The 15207-nt window shown below is 51.6% G+C and overlaps 1 protein-coding gene across 6 annotated transcripts in view; it reads left to right on the top strand.

The window, feature by feature from the left end:
• ST3GAL3 (ST3 beta-galactoside alpha-2,3-sialyltransferase 3) overlaps positions 1–14540 on the top strand; it is a 182167-nt gene extending 167627 nt beyond the window's left edge. For all 6 annotated transcript variants that reach the window (XM_065655958.1, XM_065655962.1, XM_065655960.1 and 3 more), the window contains one exon: positions 10341–14540. In XM_065655958.1, the coding sequence (XP_065512030.1) occupies positions 10341–10430 (90 nt within the window). In that variant the 3' untranslated portion in view covers positions 10431–14540. The remainder of the gene's footprint in view (positions 1–10340) is intronic.
• Positions 14541–15207: the final 667 nt, after the last annotated feature.

Here is a 15207-nt window from a genome sequence, read left to right on the forward strand (position 1 = left end):
GGCTTTGCAAATCAGGGGGCTGCCTTGTGTTACTACCTTGTGCCAGACCTTGCCCTTGGTATTAGTGAAAGGCTGACCCAAAGCCAAGCTCCACCAGGGCTTTTGTGTGTTCCATCTGCTCTGACACCCCAAGAGCATCCACAGCATTTTCCTCAGTGTTACGCTGGAACTCTGGGATTGTGTCCAGGTCTAGGTCTTCCTGGTCCTCCTCTGTGTTTCAGCCTCTAAGGAGCCACTAAAGCAGGCTATGCCTTGAAATTATGCTGGAGTAGTCATTCCTGGGTAGGGGACTGGAAAAGGTTTGCTTAGCGTAGAAGCATCACAGCACTGAAACAATGGCCATGGGGTGCAGCTGTTCCACCATAACGAACATGCCAGGCAGGAACCCCTGCAGTTTGACCAGGCTTTGGTGGGGCAGAACCTCTGTTTCTGAAGTTCGAATCTTCTCCCTGACTACCGAGCTCCTCCAGTTCGAATGACCGAAAATCTTCAGTGCTCAGGCCTGGAGAGCAGCTCCAGGGAAGCACTCCAGCTCCACCCTGAAACCATCACTATCTTTACAGAGGAACTGTAAACACCAGCAGCGTCCTGGGTCTGGAGGTGCTATGTGCATGTGTGTGTGTGGCTCGTGGGAGCCTCCCTGAGAACATCCATCGAGTCCCTTCCCTTGCCTGGTGTCCGCCGGGGGAGCGGGCCTGCGTGCATCCTCTCTGCAAGGTGTGTTGTTGATTTACACTTGAGGCCTGCTTGACATCTCTCTGGACACCCTTGAAACCCTGTGACTCATCTCTGAGGAATTTCTTCTGATTACATAAAAAAAGCCAGCAAATTGCGCTCGCTTGCTCACAGCTGGGCGGAGATGCCTCTCCTATGCCAAGACTGAGGTGATAAAATCTCTGTGGAAATGAATGTGATTTTTCTTGTTGCTCTTTGGGACTGGCGGCTGAATTTCCAAGAGGTGAAACAGGCAGCCCCAGTGTATAGTTTTGCTTAGTCTTTGCTTTCCCCGCAGGGGTAAAAGCCCTCAAGGTCCAAGATTGTGCTGCAATTGCTACTGCAGGAGGCAGCTGCCTCTCCACGGCATCTTCCAGCATCTCAGGCTGCTGGGCAGGCGTTTCCCGCCCCAGAGGAAGAGGCTCTGCAAGGAGGCAGACGCTCTGCAGCTTCATTGGTATTACCAGTCAGGGGGAGGTATATGATCTTAGGACCCTGGTATGGAGGCAAAACACGTATGAATTCTCCTGTGCTTGCAAGTGCTCATGGGAGTACATTTCCTCTGGTTTAGTCCTGGGTGGCTTCCTTACCCTCTATCCTGGGTAGCTTGTTGTGCTCCAACCAGGGTATGTCAGGCCAGCCTCGTGGAGAAGAGCCTTTTCTGTTCATACTTGTGCTCAGGAGAGCTGGAAGCACACTGGTGCAGTGCTTTCAGTTCCAGGCTGTGAGCTGGAAGATCAGTGCTTGCAGTGCAAAACCACCTCTTGATCCCAGCTCCGCTGCCCAGCACCTTCTTGCCATGTCTCTCCTCTTCTGTCCATCATGGCTGGGGGTGCCGAGTCCTTGGCTGGCACTTCAGTGGGGGTTTTCTGGGCGGTATGGATGCAGCCTGCTGTTCTCCACTCTGTTACTGGGAAACCACTGCCCAATAGACCCGGTGCTGTTGTGTGAACTCTGACAGGTGATTTTTCAGCTGTGATCCTGTCTCTCTTGTTTTAACTTACAAAATGCAGAATGTCCAGGTGTGTCCTCTTCCTTCAGTTACTATTTTCCCTATTCCAAATAACTTTGCAGCAGCTTTTGACCCTTGGCTGTTTCCATGAGTGCTGTATAGAAAATGATAGTCCTTGCCAAGGTGTCTGCTCACTTGTCTCTGTTTTCATGGCAATGAGTCCATCGGAGCTGAATTTTGATGTAGTTTATTGTAGTTTTATTTCTTGCTCAGGTCCTGTAATGCTTCCTGCCCAAGCACTCCATGAAAGTGTATTTTCATCACAGGTCACTGTCTTCTATTAATGTAGAAGTGTCAGATCCACTGGGGACATAGCAAAGGAAACATGGAAATGGAGGTGAGGAAAAAGGAATAATTTTAAAATAGTGAAGGCTTTTCCAGATTAAAAAAGAGAATGAACCTGCCTTTAAGCATTATAGTAGACCTTCATTGCTAAGGGCAAAGCAGGCTAGTGTTTCAGGCAGAAATTATTGCAGGATGGGAAAGTGACACTGTTTAGAATAGTAAAAACATATCTGTAAGGAGTTTATGAAACTGAGAGAGCAAGAGGCTGTGCTAAATCATGGGAACGGAGCATGAGACTGGCTCCCAGCATCCCTGCTCCGTGGGCTCTGCCCTGAGCCTGGCAGCACGCAGAGGGGAGTTCCAGTCTCCTGGTCATTTCTTGCAGGAGCGAGGAGTCACCTCAGGGGCCGTACAGGGAGCACCCCAAGTTGTCTTCTCAGCAGCTGGCTGCAGACTGCCTCACGCGCTTGCAGTTGGTGAAAATGAAGAATGCTTCATTAAAAGCCACCCTTATCCACCCAGAGCCACGTTTGTGTGGCGCGGTGGAGCCGCTGACAGGTCTCCTTTTCACAGTAAGAGCAGATCAAGAGCCAGTGTCAATGATGTTGGAGGTGTCAGCTCCTTTGATACAGCTGTGCCTGGCACTTCAGTGACTCTGCCTGACCCGAGGGGGAGGTGGCATAGCTGCCTTTGATGGCTTCTTTCTGATCATTGGCTCCACTTCCCCGGCAGGTCTTTGTGGGATGCTGGAGGACACCGTCTTGTAAAACTTCTTAATTCAGCCTGTGTAAGGGCTGTCACCAGGGCCAGGGGAGGTGGCCTGCAGCATGCAGTGACACATAGCTTTGTCTCTGTCTCTCTCTGCCAGCAGCTACCTCTCAGAATAATCCACAAACATCAAGTTTGGAGTCTCAGTCCATAAAAGCACAAACAATAGTGCTTTATCATCATCTGGGTTCTCTCTGTGAAGCCGTCCTTTGCATTTTAAATCAGCGCAAGTTGCCTGGGAGGGGGTGGTCGTGCTGCCTCAGGCCTCCAAGTACCTCAAAGTTTGTGGTAGCCAGCAAGAAGAACAAAACTCCTTTGAAAGCCAGGCAGATGTCTAGCTTTGTGATTTATAGACTGAAAACACAGCTATTCGAGCCTGGCTGATGAATTGCGATTGGAGTACAAGGAATGGTGCAGACTGAAATGGAGGTCAGCTTTGGAGGGGGAGGTTAGGAGCTGGGGCAGGGGGACCTCTGAAAGGGCAATGCTTTTTCTTGGGACCGGCAGTGATGACTGATGAGGTTTATACATTTCTGCCTTTGTTTAAAAGCCACCTGTTTGACAGCGTTTTGGCTGAACGAAGGCCTCGCATGCTGTTCCGTGCATAAGGACTGTGTGTCTATGTAACAGAAATCTGGAAAAGATGGATAGGGTAGCAGTCACGACCAGAGCACAGGTATTGCCTTGTTCAGTAGAACAGAAATACGATAACACTCGTGGGGTACCACCGTGCACTCATCAGCAAGGAAGTTAAGGCTGTAGGATGGACAAAAACAAAATTAGGGTTTGGACAAGATCTCTGCAGAAAGAGACAGTAAAAGATCTACAGGGGTGCGCCAGAGCCCAGCTGCTGACCCAAACATTGAACACAGACCTCCATAGGTGCCACCAGAAATCCCACTGTCATGGATGTACAGTCAGAGCCAGTATTACTGTCAAGGGGAGAGCCCAGGGATCCCCACATGCAGTAGGTAGCGCAGCTCTTCTCACTAACTGTGAGGGCACAAGAAGAGCTGATGGCCCTTCAGAGCTGATTTTAGCAGGCATGAAGATCTTGCTGAGTGACATTTTAGGAAACAGCCTTTGATGAAATTACTTCATGCTTAAATTGAATAAAAAGGCAACAGAAGGGATCTTATAAATCAGATTTTGCTTTTGAAAGGTGGGAGCTTGGTAGGCAGGGCTGTATCTAGCCTGAGAGGTGGCACTCAGCTCAGTGGGACTGGGACATGTGTGCAGACTCTGACCTCTCTGAATTTACGCCTAGCCTAGGAGAACGGGCTGCCAAAATGGTGCACTGAAGAGCTTGTGAACTCATCGTAGATTTTAGATTTGTTTGTTTGTTTTGGGTTTTTTTTTCAAAAGTGGAAAAATTATCTCAATTCATGTTTGCAGCAAGGGCAGAACTGGCAGGAAAAGGCTGTAGATGTAACTTCATAGACAACTGCTTCATGGTGATGTTAGAAATAGCAGAGGAGTGGGAGAGCATCAGGCAGTGAAGAGGCTTCACCCTGATGGTTGGGAAGGATAAAGTAGAAACTGGCAAAAGTCAGGCTGAATTAGATCTTGCAAAGGAAAATAAACAAACATTGACCAGTCCCACTGCCAAACAAATAATACGGAAACAAGGAAATAATTACCAGGGGTGTGGCATCCAGGGAGGTGAGGGATGCAGAAGATTTAGGAATTAAAGAGCCAAAGTGGGAATGACATGAATGAATATACTGCCTCCATAAGGGTGATATGATGAACGTGAGGGAAAGGGTGGCTTACGGTGAGAAGTTCATAGAAAATGACCGAGTCGGCAGTGAAAGGCAGAAGCCATTGAAGCTAATGTACCGGGTGTGAGAGCCTGAGATCTGTTCCAATCGCTCTGCTGTTGAGCCAATTAAACTGCAAGTTCCAAGGAAAAGGCCCTCAATAAATCTATCAGGTTACACGTGGTTCCACAGAATTAGATTGTAGTGGACATAATACCTCTCTTTCCTTTCTTTTTGGGGGGATGGGAATAAGGTAAAGAAAATAATCCTGTCAAATTCAGACCTCTTATTAATCTGACCTCAGAGGTACTATTGAGAACTTCAGAGCAGAGTTTATATGAAAGAATAATTAAATCCTGAAAGTAAACACAATATGAATTTACCAAAGGCAGGTTACAAAAACTAATTCAATATCTTTATTTGACTAGGAAAAAAAAAAAAACCAAACCAAACCAAAACAAAAAACCTCTGGGGACAGAGGAAGTGTATTAACTCAATCTGTCTGAAGGTGAGTTAAGCATGCAATACTGTACCATGTGAGATATTATTAGTTAAGCTTCAGAAGCTACGGTTTGGGGCAACACCTGTGTGTGAATAGTCTCTCTGAAGGAGAACACAAAGAGCAGCACTGAATGGACAGCTGGGAGTTCCCCTGCAGGAGGTCATGGTTAGTGTTTGCTTTAATGATTTCTGGCACAGAAGGCAATGGTGTGCAATTGGAATTTGTGATGATGCAAGACCAGGTGTGGTCAATACAAAGGAGGATCAAAATACCATGCAGGAAGACCAGGAGCACCTTGAGAACTGGAGTAAACTGAGTGGCATGAAACCTAAGAGTAAGAATGGAAGGTCATGCTGTTTGGAGCAATAACAGAAATTTTGACACTAAGCTGGGAAAGCATTATTTGGCAATGGCAGAGGAGGAAAATGCTTAGATAGGTATGAATAAATTACAGAATAATTCAGGGTGTCATGCTGTTACTGGGGAGAAAAAAAAAAAAGGCAAACACATCTCTGGAAAGACTTGAGGAAAGGACTTATTGTAGAGACAGAGAATTGCCTCTGCATGTGGCAATGGTGAGCCCTCTTTCTGCTTCCTGAGAAGGAAATTTGGAGTAAATAGGGACAGAGGAAGGTACGATACTTCTAGAAAATTTCCCAGTTTTCATAGAGGAAATTAACAGCCTCTTCTGTTAGAAGGAAAAAGAAAACATGGCTTGTTTAGCTTGGTAAAATGAAGACTGAGAAAGAGATATGATTGCTCTCTCTGTATGTATTAAAAATAAGCAGGAGCTAAAAGAGCTGTTTAAAGCTGGTATAAGAATGACCGGGCTTAAAGGAGCTGTGAGTAAATCTTTCCTAAACACAAAAAACCAAGGGTGCCCAGCCCTCCCTTTTGTTTCACGCGTGTGGCTCCCAAGGGGTCCAGGTGGGATGGGGCGTTCTGCGGTGCTGCCACGTCCCGAGGGGGCTGGGGGTCCCAAGCAAGGCAGGGCACTGGTGTCACGGGAGGGCACTGGGAGGTGAAACCGTGGCTCATGAGTGTCCATAAAACACCTCGTGTGCATGGTCACTGTGCCGGGACCAGAGCAAGGGCGTGGGCAAGGCAGAATCGTGAAAAGTAAGCAGCTGCAGAAACAAGGCAGTGCAGGTTAAAGGTAGAGATAAATGAGCAGCAGGGGAGACGGGAAACCAACTGTTACCAGTCAAGTAGCAGTTCTTGCTGCTGCTGTGGTTTCTGTGCAGGTTTTTGGGGAGAAATGCTGCTGACTTGAACAAATACGGAGGATTTAACAGAAGCGAGAAAACTGCTCTACAATTTGCTGCTTTTCTTGAATGCGTTCCTCATTTACTTCAGTCTCTCTGATTTAATCTTCCCGTATTTTAAGATATTGCAATTACTTGATAAGACTAATGTGCTCTGAAGCTGAGGCATTCCCGGTTGTAACTAATTACAGATGGGGAGTTTACCTTCCTCCTGGGTGGGTCTCTGAAACTTTTTCTTAGTCTTAAAATATTCTACTTGGCTTGTCTTGAAGGTACAGAAGACATTTTGTGCTTCCTCTTGGAGTCATCAAGAAAAAAAGGACAGGTGGTTTGGGGCTGCTGCATTTGCATAATCCTGAAAGGTGGCGTAAACTGATGATAAATTTTCATCTAATAACTGTGACCAAACGATCATACTTCAGACCCACTGCCACCTCTCCGGGGTGGACAGCCATAACAGTGCATCTGCTTGCACAGCAACTCTCCTCCTGCTGTGTCTCTCTCCACTGAAAAGAGCAAACATCTACTAATCATAGAGAGATTGAAGCAAAGGAAATCCCAGCCTCATCCCCAAGGAGCAAGAAGGACTCTGGAGCCTTCTGGGACATTCCTAGTGGAGCTCCCAGTTCATTACTCCAGCTGTGGGCTCAGACAAGCAGCTCATTTGTTTGCACAAGTCGAAACAAAAGGTTGGACTCAATGATCTTAAGGGTCTTTCCCAAACTAAATGATTCTGTGATTCTAAGATTCTAAACTGCACTGGCTGCCTGCTTGATGCAAGTGGTGGAGCTGGGAGAAGGTAGAGCTGGTCTGCCAGGTCACAGAAGCAGTGCTGGCACTAATGTGCGGGGTGGCGGTGGCAGTAAATGGTCCAAGCTGCTCTGTTGCTGTCTGGAGCTGCAGATTGGTGAGAGGAGAGGTAGAGATTTCTGCTTGTGATGCTGAGGTGAAGCTTCAGGACTTGAGGCAGGAGCTTTGTGATTAATCTGGCATAGTGGAGTAGGAAGTGAGGCAGTAATGGCTCGGCATGCATGGGAAGAGAGGGTCAAAGCAGTCAGAAGGGATAGTGACCATCTTGCCAGCACAGCCAAAGCGCATCCTGGCTTTCCATGAGACCCTGCAGCTGGCTCACAGAGCTCTCCCGCATGGCAGGCCCTGCCGGCAGTGTGTGCTACCCAGGGTGCTATTTAGGGTGTATACACCCTAAAACCTGCTGAGATTTAGGGTGTGTATACCCTAAAACCTGCTGGGTTGTAGGGTGTACTTTGTTGCCTTTCCCCTGCCAGGGCAGTGGCAGCGAGGTGCCTGCATCTCTCTGGCAGTTTTAGAGAAATCTGCTCTGGCTCTTCTCCCCACTGCAGCCGCTGGGGCTGGAATGCAGGTTCCTTTGCCTGATGAGCTCTGTCTGTCAGTGAGGCAAGTCCCTCTCCCGTAATCAGAAACCGGAGCTGGTGTTGAAGACATGCCTCATCCCTCCTGCCTGTGTTGCTGTCGGGTGTGGGAGGAGCAGCACCGCACCGAGCGAGTGCTCTGCTTGTGCTCTTTGGGGGTGCAAAAGCCTGTCCTCACCGGGGAATCCTCTTCCTCTGCGGTCTTACCACAAAACACTTGAGAGTACTGCCAGAGATGCCACTAAGATCTGTGGATCAAATGGCAGGCTGAATTCCCTTGCATGTGGCTTTCTGCTTGGAAAGAGGTGTTTGTGGCAGTGCCCAGGGTTCAGAGCAGCCTGGATGCTGAAGGTCTCGCCAGCAGCCTTGCAGTCAGTGCTGTAGCCAGACCTAGCCATAATGGGAGAGACTGCAATTGTATGACCTAAAATTTTATTATCCACCTCCTGTACTTAAATTCCTGCTCCACTTGTACTTTTCATGAAGCAGATTTCTCCTTGCTATCAGATAAGGCACTTTGATGTGGCCTGTGGTGAGATTACAGGTGGTTGGAGTTTGCCTAGAAGTGGCTGCTTCCCCAGTTAGCATCTGTACCAAGGGACACAAGCAGCTTGTACTGGGTGAAACCAATTGGCGCCTCATGCTGTTTGATGAGGCTGAAGGACGTGAAGGAGGGACCAGCTTGTGCTATGATGTGTCAGGCACATCAGGCTCCCTGGTGCTCCAGAGAGGCTTTGAACAACAAACCCCGCCAGACGTGAGCGCATGGAGCCCCGGTGTGCCAGCAGCCGGCTGCTCGCTGCTGGCAGGAGCACGCCCGCACGCTTGGCTGCCTCTGCCGGTGCCGCGCGTTCCCAGCAAGGGGCTGTGCTCTCAGGAGAGATGCTGCTGTATGGTGGGGGCCAAGCCCAGGGCCACAGGTGACATACCGTGTGTGGGATTGTTTCCAGCAGGTTGGGGGACTGTGACTGTCCTGCTCCAAGTGAGAGGCACACGCAGCCCTGCTCTCCCAGCTCCCTGTGCTCTGTACAATCATTGTTCCCACTGCTGCTTTCTGAAATTCATGGTTTTTTCCCTTTTACAAGCCAGCTTTCTTCCCAGTGCCAGTTCTCAGTTTCTGTCTTTATGCTAGCAGAAGCCAAGCACTGAGTTGTTTCTGGGCAGCATCTTTTCAGTTTAGAAATGGGGTCTTCTGCATTTTCAGAGTCCCAAAGAGCACCAGCACAGTTGGCCATGTGTCGCCCTGTTGTTCCTGGTGCTGGTGCACCCTTTGCAGCATTCAGGTAACAGTGTCACTGGAAGCAGAAGTCAAAGACTTCTTTTGAACACAGGTGACAAGATAAGACCTGCCTGAACTTTCCTTAGCTTCTTTAATTCTCTTCATTCCTGTGCACTGAGGGGATGGTAGTGGCTTATGAAGCAGCAAGAGAGATATTTCCAAAATGTGCTGGAGATCTAGAGAGGGACTTTCAGTCCGTTGGACCTCTTGGGAGCAGGCTCCATGCAATGACCACGTGCCACACAGTCAGCAGTCATGATTGAGAGCTGCTTGTCCTGGACAGGACATCCATAAATGACAGGAGAGCCACATGCACGTTGTGTGTGATAGATGCAACCAGTGCTTTGCAGGCAGGTGCCCACAGTTTTGCAGTGGGCAAACTGGGTTTAGATACCTGTGACAAAGTGCCCTCAGAGGGCTCATTGGGCTGGTGCTTTGTTGGTTGAGGTCGTTTTAGGGAGGCTCCTGTAGAGTGATTTTTATCATGATCCAGATCGTATTTAGAGCCCAGATTACCTGGTGGCCAGAGCACTGTGCTGGAGACCTGGATTCATTTTTCTGGGATTCTTGTCCTCTTGGGAGATTTTGAGGAAAGCTGCTTTCCCCTGCTCTGCCTTGGTCTCTCAAGGGGACAAACCTCTTACTGCTTTCGTTAAGTGCTTTAATAGTACCAGCATGGGAGAGTGATGGCAGATGCTCTGATCGCAGCTAAAGCCTGCTGCAGGGAACACATCTGGGTGGGCTGACACCAGCTATAGCAATCATTGCTCTGAAGTGCCTGGCTGGGAGATGTGACCATTTCACCCTTCACATTCTGTTAGTGTAACCTTTAGCATGTGACTTCCTCTTGACAGGGCTAGTGGAGGCAAGAGCCGGCCTTGATGGGGCTGATCTTGGGGCTTTTCAGCTGCATATACCCCATGCGTTACCCAGAGACTTCCCTTGGCAGGGAGCTGTATGTGGGTATGACATGTCCTGCCTCCATGTTCTCTGCCAGCCCCTTTCCCCAAGACACATCACCATTAATGAGGAGCAGTTGGACTCCTGTGTGCCGTGGCTTGGGAGGGCACTGTAACCAGCTACATCTGGCCAACATACCTGGGTTGCCCAGATCTCACCGTGCCAAAAAAACACCCAGCCCTTGGGGAGACCTCCTACCTCAAGTACACAGGTCTGTCCCTGCTGGTCATATCAGCTTTTAGATAAGAGAAGGCCCTTGGTCTGCAAGGAATCTTTGGGTCTGCAGCGGGGTCCTTGGCAGAAGCCACTGCCCTGCCCCAGCTGGAGTCTCCCACAATGTGGGGAACAGGAGCATGCTTGGCCAGGATAGCTGCTGACCTCCTGTCTTTCCCATTTCCTTCCAGTCCTGGACGCACAATATCCAGCGGGAGAAGGAGTTCCTGCGGAAGCTGGTGAAAGCCCGAGTCATCACTGACCTAACCAGTGGGATTTGAGTGGGTGCAGCCACTGCCTCCAAGGGAGGAGACAGAGACGCACGTTGCAGCTCTGGGAGCCAGCACTGGCAGCCCCCCCGCAAGAATCCCGCCTCACTGAAGACACGCAGAGATGCCCAGGGGCTCTGGGAAGACCCTCTCGCATTGCCAGTCTGCATGAGGGTTGTATCTGCTGCCTCCAGGCCTAGAGCTAACAGGAGGTGGGCAGGGGGCTGAATGGGCCGTTCTTGAACTCTGCATCTCAGATGGATCTTCTGTGTCCTGAATTAAACACGAAAGACTCAGAAGAGAGAAGAATGGTTTGTGAATAAAACAATTTGTGCCAAATGGGAGGTGACGCTGCCCCAAGGCAGCAATGCCTGAATGTACAAAGTATTATTTTTTAAAAGAAACTCTGCTGGAATCATACTAGAAATACCAACGTGCAAGGCAAAGTCTGCTTGTGCACAGCCCTGCGAAAAGCCTGGCCTCTCCATGCTCCATCTGCGTTGTCACCGGCCTCAGACCTTTCCCCAGGAAAACAAATCCGTCCAAAACTTCGGTGTTGTTGGTGCTGCTATAATTCAAAAGGAGAATAATAGCTTTCCCTCGTTCTCCACTTGGAGCTTCTGGATGGAGATGAGCATGGGTTTGTTTTTCTGCACTTTTCCTTGCTTCTCGCATAGAGGCAGCAGCAGCAGCCGCTTACTTGGCTGCATTTTCCATAGCCATTTGCCCTGTTCTGCATCTGCCCTGACCCCAGGATGGAGCGGGAAGCCGATGGCTTTCTCTGCCTTGGCAGACCCTTCCCACCTTCCTGCCTGTCATGGCACTGAGGAACCTGCCTCGTTGTGCTCAAGGCTTTCAGGCTTCTTGGTTTGTGCCTGCTGTGCAGGACCCCCGTGCAGATTGGTGTCACCATTTCTGGGCAGCATCTCGCTTTATTTTTGTGTGGGAGAGGAGTTATTTATTCTTTGGAAGGAGGTCAGATCTTGCGCGGAGATCCGAAGCTTTACAGTTTGAGAGCAGGCCACCGAAGATGTTTGTTTTGTGTTCCAGACTCAGTCATGTTCCCTATTTAAGTGATGTGTGGCCTCAGTGATGATGGAGCTTGCTGGCATGGGTGGGGGCCTGCTGGGAACCCTCACCCTCTGCTCAGCCCTGCTCACTTCATTTCCAAGCTCCTCCTGTGCTGTTCCAGCACTGCTGCTCCTCCTGCTCTCAGGAGCACGTCCCTTCCTTTGCTGTCTTGGTCCCAAGATGCAGTATTTGCACATTTGATTTGTATACGTATTTCAGAGGAGCTGGAATAAACTGAGCAACGTGGCCAAGTGCAAAGACAGCGGGGTGGTCTTATCGACCTGGAGAGCGTTGGCAGAAGGGAGATTGCCAGGGGAATGGCTACCAGTGGAAATCAGCTCCCACGCTCTCCAGCCTGGTTCAGCCTGAACTGTGCCCATGGGCACTGTCCCAAGCCAAGTCCCTGTGTGTTGAGGCACCAGCATGCAGCCAGCCGGTGCTGGGGTCAGCAGGGGGAGGATCTGTCTTACTCTGAGCTGAAGGGAGAACATGGACAAGGGATGCTCAGAGCAGGGCTCGCGTAGCTCCCCTGTGCCGCCTCTGCTCCCGATGACTTGCAAGGGGCTGTGGCTCTGGGGCTGAGACCTGAGAGGGGACATGCAGACAGGGCAGGTGATGACCCAGGTGCAGGGCAGAGGAGCAAACTGTATGGAATGGTTTGAGAGCAGGCTGCAGGTAGAGGCAGCTCTCAGGACATGGCACTGGGTGCTGTCCACAGACCCGTGTGCAATGTGTCCCTCAGCAGGCTCCTGCGTGGTGTGCCTGTAGCCAAGGGGCTTGCTTAGGGGCAAGTCCTGTCCAGCTTCTGGTCATGGCTGCTGCTTGCCTTGTAGTTTGGGAGCAGCTCAAAGATCCTGCCTCTTCCAGGCTGCAGAAGACAAATTCTGGGAGGCTCTCCGCTTTGCCCTTACTGTGTCCCTTGCCCTGTCCCTCTGGCTTCCCAACCAGGTGGTCCCTGCTCCCCGCCAGGATGCTCTGTGAGGTTTCCAGCATGGAGAGCTGGGATTTCCAGCAGGTTTTTGAGCGCATGCTGTGGCAGATACTCCTTTGAATATTCTTTCTCAATTTGTTTTTCCTGCTCAAGGAGCCCAAGGAACTGGATTTCCATGGCTCTCGCCAGGCGACACTCGCTTCACGGTTCCTGTGTGTCAGCCCAGACCTGCGACCGTCACGCATCTAGTCCCTGTCAGGGTGGCAGTGAGGGTGCCTGGGCTGGAGCTGGCTGAGGTTGTGGCTGGGGAAGGGTGGGCACCCGCCTTGGTGCTTGAACTGGGTCTTTAACCAGCTGCTGTGGGAGCCCTGGGGCAGTGACTGGGTGATGTGCTGCATCCATATGCTACAGCGAGCTGAGATGCCAGAGAATGGGTGGCTGCAGCCAGGAGGAGGAGAAGAGGTTGTGAAGAGCCTTCGATGTCTGTTCTAGGCTCCTCTCCACCCCCCAGGGGAAGCACTGCCATGGAGGCTTGTGATGGCATTAATTTGATTTAATTCGTTTCATTGAGCACTACGAAGCTGCGGGGCACCTTTATCTTCCAGTTCACTGGCTCCAGGTCCAAGGAGAGAACATGGCCCTTGCTCCACTTTCCCTGGCATTCCAGCTCCCCACCATGGCCAGGGACAGGTCCTTATGGGAAGCTGCCCCTGTAGACCAGGGAGGTGACTCCAAGCTCTTCTGTCCACCTTGGTGGGGGTCTCCAGGCAGAAGTACCCAGGCTGAATAGATGAGTGCGTGGGCCCAGGTTGACTGTGGTGGGTCAGGACCATCTGCAAGTAGAAGGACAGAGAGGATGGGGGTTGTTTGGGGACCAAAGGCTCCCCTCTAACTCACTGTCCCATTTAACAACGGTGGGACAAGCACACCTGTGGGGCAGCCCTGCGGCCGAGCACTGGGGGTGTGCACCCCAGCCCTGCAAGCAGTGCACGGCGCTGGGTTTCACTCCTGGATGCTGCTCTGGCTGCGTCCCACTGTGCACCTGCAGCCACCTCCTGCCCTCCAAAACGCGGCAGTCCTGCCAGCTCGGAGCGGGTCAGAGCAGGGTCAGTGGGACGGATGTGAGTCTTGGCCTCTCCCTCACAGTGACTCACCTTTTCAGCTCGGAAGGGAGAGCCCAGGGGAATTCTCCACAGCCTAAATATAGAGCAGGGTTGCCTGGCACCTCTGACACGCCGCGGTGCAGAAAGGCCACTTGGGTGGCAGGGAACCAGCCTGGAGAGAGGCCGAGGAAGTGCAGGGTGGTCAGGGAGCAGCTCCCGCAGCAGAGTTTGCTCTGGCTGGTGCAGAGAGCAGGTCTGGGGAGCTGCAGGCCAGCCAGCACATGCTGCCTGCAGAGAGCTGCTGCTGTGCTGACCACACCACGAGCACGGGCTGCTCATGCTTTCGGGGCGTACAGCCTTCCCCAGTGCCCACCACCTTGGTGTCAGGCTCCTTCCACCAGCTCACACCATTCGGGCTGGCCGTGCTGTGGGCTTAAGCTCAGACGTGCCAAACGGAGGCACCACGGCCAGGGAGCAGCAGGATCCTCTGCAGCCCAGCATCTTTGGGCTTCCAGTGTCTCCTCCTCCTGGGAGATGCCAGTGCTGCTGGGAGAGGGAGAAGGTGTCAGGACAGAGCTATCTGTCCACCTGTATCAAATAGGGGCAGGCAGGCTGGGTAAGGGCAGCACCAGGGGACAGGCAAGGGCTTCCAGACTGCCTGGCAGGGAGGCGGCCGCCACACTGAGCTCCACCAGCACCAGTGTGGTACACGCCATCAGCCCAAGCGTGCGTCACACACAGTATTAGAGACGTGTCCTTCAGTGCAGGCAAGTGGGCCACTGCCCAGCCCCTCGGGCACTGGCTCCTTGCCCAGCCCCCACAGGGACCCGCTCCAAGGGCCAGTGCGCTCGCCGGTACTGCACCAAGCTGAGATGCAAGAACTCAATGAGTTTTTAAAATTAGTTTTAGTTTCTGCATTTTTTTAAAATTTTCCCTCTAGGCAGGGAGGGCAAGAGTCTTGCAGGCTCCTCCAAGCCGGCTTATGTCACATCAATTCAGTCATATCACAGAAGCAATAAAGCTATCAAACAAACTTGGCTGGCCTCTTTCTTCTGCTACCTTTGGCTTTTTTTAGGCGAAGCAGAGGGATTCACCCACTCGGGCTGTCCCCAGCCTGGTTCCACTGCTGACTCCTCCAGCACAGTAACCCAGAGCCAGGAGCTGCAGCTGGCCAATACCACTGGCCTGGTATTGGGGACAGGAGAGGGCTGTGGTCCTCTTTGCAGGTCACCTGAGGGGTAGAAGAGGGGCTCACAGCTTGGGTGCATGTCATGTTGGAGGGCAGACAGCTTGTCCTGCCCGGAATGGGCTACCTATGACACTGCCTGCTCTCTTGGGGACTCCCAGCCAGCACAGTGGCTTCCCACCGAGGGTCACAGCAGCAATTGGGCTGGGTGCAGTCCCGACAAAGGCAGGTGTATAGCCAAGTGACCTCCTCACCACAGCGTCCAGGAAGGAAGCTGTTTAGGAAGCCAGGCGCCGAGGCTGTGACCGACTCTGACACCTGCCAAGTCCCATTGGGAGGAACATAACCCTGCGGGGCTTCCGGAGCCGTGGGATGAGTCGGGGACAGTCCTGTTGTCTGGGGGAATGGTGTGGCTGCTTCCAGGTAGGTGACTGATCTGCCAGCTCCTAAACACAAGAGGTGGCTTCCTGCCGGCACCGAGAAGACACTGCAGAGGCA

The sequence above is a fragment of the Caloenas nicobarica genome, chromosome Z (genome assembly GCF_036013445.1).
Source record: "Caloenas nicobarica isolate bCalNic1 chromosome Z, bCalNic1.hap1, whole genome shotgun sequence".
In the NCBI taxonomy this organism is placed as follows: Eukaryota; Metazoa; Chordata; class Aves; order Columbiformes; family Columbidae; genus Caloenas; species Caloenas nicobarica.